Genomic DNA, 3,692 nt, shown 5'->3' with positions numbered 1-3,692 from the left:
TTCCCCGCGCCGGCAGCGCTTTCACTTTCACTTTCACTTTCGGAGACTGTTCTGGGGCGGGGGAATTCTGGGGGTTGGAGACGCGCAGGGGTAGATTTTGCGTTCAGTCTGCTGCAGGGGATCTCCAGAAAAGACGGACATCGGTAGCTTGCCGGAGACGGTAAGAAGAAGCCCGGGTGGAGAGAGACTGAAGAAAGGGGGTAGCCCTTGCACTGGGCATGCTGCAGATTCAGTGGAGCCCCATTTCTCTTGGGTGCTGCATCATCTCAAAAAGAAGGCAAAATTATTTTTATGAAGTCATTACTCTTGCCTTTTATTCCCAGATACCTCTAGCACTGCACCGGCTTCTCTGCTATAATGGGATGCTGCCATGTACTGGGCTTCCTCTGTAATCTCTTTCTTTGTGCCGTGTCTGAGCTCTGGCTGTCTTTATGCATTGACTGTCTCTGTGCATCATCTCTGTTTCTTAGGTCTCTGGTTTGAAGCCCCCCCCCCCAACAGTCTGAGAAGGATGAAGGCTGCGCTGGCCCTGTGCTCGCTCCCAGCTCTGGACTTTGCAGCCGTGCAGCTGCTCCTGATGCTGTCTCCTCTGCTGCAGCTGCAGGGGCTCCTGGCCATTACCTGGATCTCACTAGCCCGCCTGGGCCTCCTGGTTGTCACCTGTCATACTATATACGCAGTCTGGGGTCTCCCTGTATGGTTGGAGCGGGAGGTGCTGCTCCTGTGTGTCGCACTCCTCTCCCTACTACTCCCCTGCTATACCACTCTGACCTCTTTCATTGACCCTCAGGCCACGGCAGAGATCCTATGTGGCTGGGGCAGAAGCGATGTGTGGGCAATCTCCTACCTCATCACCGTGGTCGTGGCTGTGTTGTGGTTCCACCTCTCCCCCTTTAAGGATAAGAGTGGGGCAAAAGGGCAGCCCTCAGCTTCCCTGGGCAAACTCCTGTCCTGCCTCACTCCATATGGAGGCCGCTTCCTGGCTGTGGCTATTCTTCTGGTTGTTTCATCCTTGGGTAAGTTGTATTCACTGCACCTTTTGGTATAATGTATAACAGAGAGACGCAAAGTGAGCTGGCCATATAGTCTTGATCTAAACTAGAATCTGGGTTCCAATCCCACCTTTACCACTATATGTCACCATGTGACAGCAGTGAGTTGTGCCACCTGCTGACCTGAGTTCTAATCCTACCTTTGCCACAAGCTGTCACTTTGTGATAGCCTAATGCTGTCACCTGCAGACTCCAGTTCCAATCCCACTGCTAACACCAGCTCTTATTGTGTGACCTTCAGGAAATCACTTAGGGCATTATATACAAAAGGTTGGGGGTTTTCCCTGTAGCTCAGAGGCCTCTAATATCTGTTTTATACTATATAAGTAATAGATGGGCAAAGGGATAAAGGGTTTTATCATAAGTCAACAAATGTTAAGGTCTTTGTTAGTAAAATTCAGAGTCCAGGCATTTTTAACCACATGTAACAGCAATCTGTAGGTATTACAGGGCTGTGATCCCCCCCCCCCCCCTCCGAGGTATGACTTTATTCGGAGAAGCTGCCCTGGGATCAGACAGTTGTGCATGAAACCACGTGAAAAGTTCTCTTGCTCTGTTTTAATTCCTCCTGTGCTCATTCACCAAGGTCTGTATCCTCCCCCCCCCAACTCTCCCCACAGGTGAGATGGCCATCCCTTATTACACGGGACAGATGACAGACTGGATCCTGAATGAGGAAAACCCATCAGCATTTTGTACTGCCATCTTGACGATGTCCCTCTTGACCACTGGAAGGTAGAAAGCTCACGACCCCCAGACATGTTGTTGATGGGCCTGAATCAACCTAGTTTTGTGTCTTCTCTTTCCCTGAATGATTGTTTGAGGGGCTCACTCTGTCCTTTAGCTGAGGTTTTTGTTTTTCTGTAGATTGTGCATGCATCCTCTATAATAAAACCCTAAGCACGCATGCGCGCTTAGGGTTTTGTGATCCCTGCCACTGTGCTGTGTGCCTCCGTGCAGAATTCGATTTGTGGCACGTGGAGAGATGTGAGCGGCAGTGGTGATTTGACTCCTGTGCTGCTGCTGCCGGGATGCCTCTTCTCACCCCTGGATCAGCAAACGCAGCAGCCTCAGGGCTTTTGCTAGGCCGGCCCACTTCGATAATGCGAGGTGGGCCGGCCTAGCAAAAGCCCTGAGGCTGCCCGGGCTAGCAGATGCTGGATAGGCAGATCAGGTAAGGAGTGCTGCTAGACACGGGGGAGGTAAAATGAAGGGAGAAGGGCTGCTGCTGGACAGGGGGAGCAGGGAAGGGGTGGTGGTGGACAGCCGAGGAAAGAGAGAGACAGAAAGAAAGACAGACAGACAGCAGCCAAGGAGAGAGAGAGAGACAGAAATAAAGAAAGACAGACAGACAGTGGCCAAGGAGAGAGAGAGAAAGAAAGAAAGACAGATAGATAGAAAGCAGCCAAGGAGAGAGAGAAAGAGAAAGAAAGACAGACACACACATCTATTCTAGCACCCGTTAATGTAACGGGTTAAAGACTAGTATAATAATATTCTTGTAATTGCATTATACAGTTTAAGGAGGTCTGAGGGGTACATTGAAATATTAGATTCTATTGTAAAATAACTTTGTTGGGGGGGGGGGGTGTCTTGTGTCTCTCCTCAGTGCAGTGACAGAGTTCCTCTGTGATTTTCTCTACAATGTTACCATGAGCCTGGTCCACATGGGGATCCAGAGCCGGGTCTTCTGCTCCGTGCTGCAGCAGGAGATGGCTTTCTTTGACACTGCGCAAACAGGTAATGCCTGCATATTTGTGCCACAGCTCTTTGAGGATGCTCAATCCACACAATATCATCACAGTGATAATTAGGAAACATGTTCATATCCCCCAGTGTTTCTAGTCTCTTCTTCCTGCCAGCTAAAAGGACCACTTTTTCCCTTGTTGCATTTACAGGAAGCAAAGAGGGCCTAGGCAAGGTGAGGGTGGTAGACTCTGGTCTGGAGTCTCTGGCCAGACTTTAAATATCCTAGATCATTGATATTCACTGTCCTATTAACTCTGAAACTGGCTCTGCTCTATCTCAGTAGTGGTTACTAGTATTCCACATGTATAGAGCACAGTACTTCACTCAGAAAACTTTACAATAAATTACATACAAATACATTTGGTCCCTAACCATGTATTATCTAATTGGGTACTTGAGGCAAGAGGAGATAAGATGGTTTGGCCAGCATCATACCAAACACTAGTAGCAGAAACATGATTTGAACTGGTCCAGTTTGTTAATAGGAGCCCAAGACCTCGTGTCGACGGGCGTAAAGTAACGCGGGGCTGGTAGAGCCCTCGCGTTGCCCGTCGGCTGGGGGAGTAGGCGGGTTAGTGTAGTTAGGGGGAAGGGCAGAAATAGACAGGCAGCGATTGGCTGCAGAACCTGTCAGGGTAGATAGCTTTGAATTAATTGGTGGAGTGGTGCGGGGGCGAGGGCTTATAGCCGGCACCCTGGAGGACTCAACTCCTCCTCAGGTCCTCCAGGGCGGTTTTTCCCGCCCTCCCGCCCTCTGTTGGGGGTGGCTATAGTAGTTTGGGGGAGGCGGATTCCCGAGCTACAGGGTCAGGAGGCTCATCAGGTGATGAGCGTTGGGACAGCAGGGAGCCGTGCCCGGTGGGTCAGGTGACCCGGAAAAGGGGCATGAGG

General features: G+C 50.4%; 1 protein-coding gene across 5 annotated transcripts in view; it reads left to right on the top strand.

The window, feature by feature from the left end:
• Positions 1-3,692, top strand: part of TAP1 (transporter 1, ATP binding cassette subfamily B member) — a 39,518-nt gene that overhangs the window by 17,256 nt on the left and 18,570 nt on the right. The window contains exons 1-4 of one of the 5 annotated variants that reach the window (XM_033923542.1): positions 19-160; positions 471-1,016; positions 1,673-1,787; positions 2,662-2,792. In XM_033923542.1, the coding sequence (XP_033779433.1) occupies positions 512-1,016; positions 1,673-1,787; positions 2,662-2,792 (751 nt within the window). In that variant the 5' untranslated portion in view covers positions 19-160; positions 471-511. Of the gene's footprint in view, positions 1-18; positions 1,017-1,672; positions 1,788-2,661; positions 2,793-3,692 lie in introns of those variants that run through there. The other 4 variants (XM_033923544.1, XM_033923545.1, XM_033923541.1 and 1 more) reach the window with 4 other exon arrangements.

Source organism: Geotrypetes seraphini, chromosome 16 (assembly GCF_902459505.1).
Source record: "Geotrypetes seraphini chromosome 16, aGeoSer1.1, whole genome shotgun sequence".
In the NCBI taxonomy this organism is placed as follows: Eukaryota; Metazoa; Chordata; class Amphibia; order Gymnophiona; family Dermophiidae; genus Geotrypetes; species Geotrypetes seraphini.
Note: the sequence above shows the minus strand (reverse complement) of the source record. Positions and strands in the feature narration are given on the sequence as shown.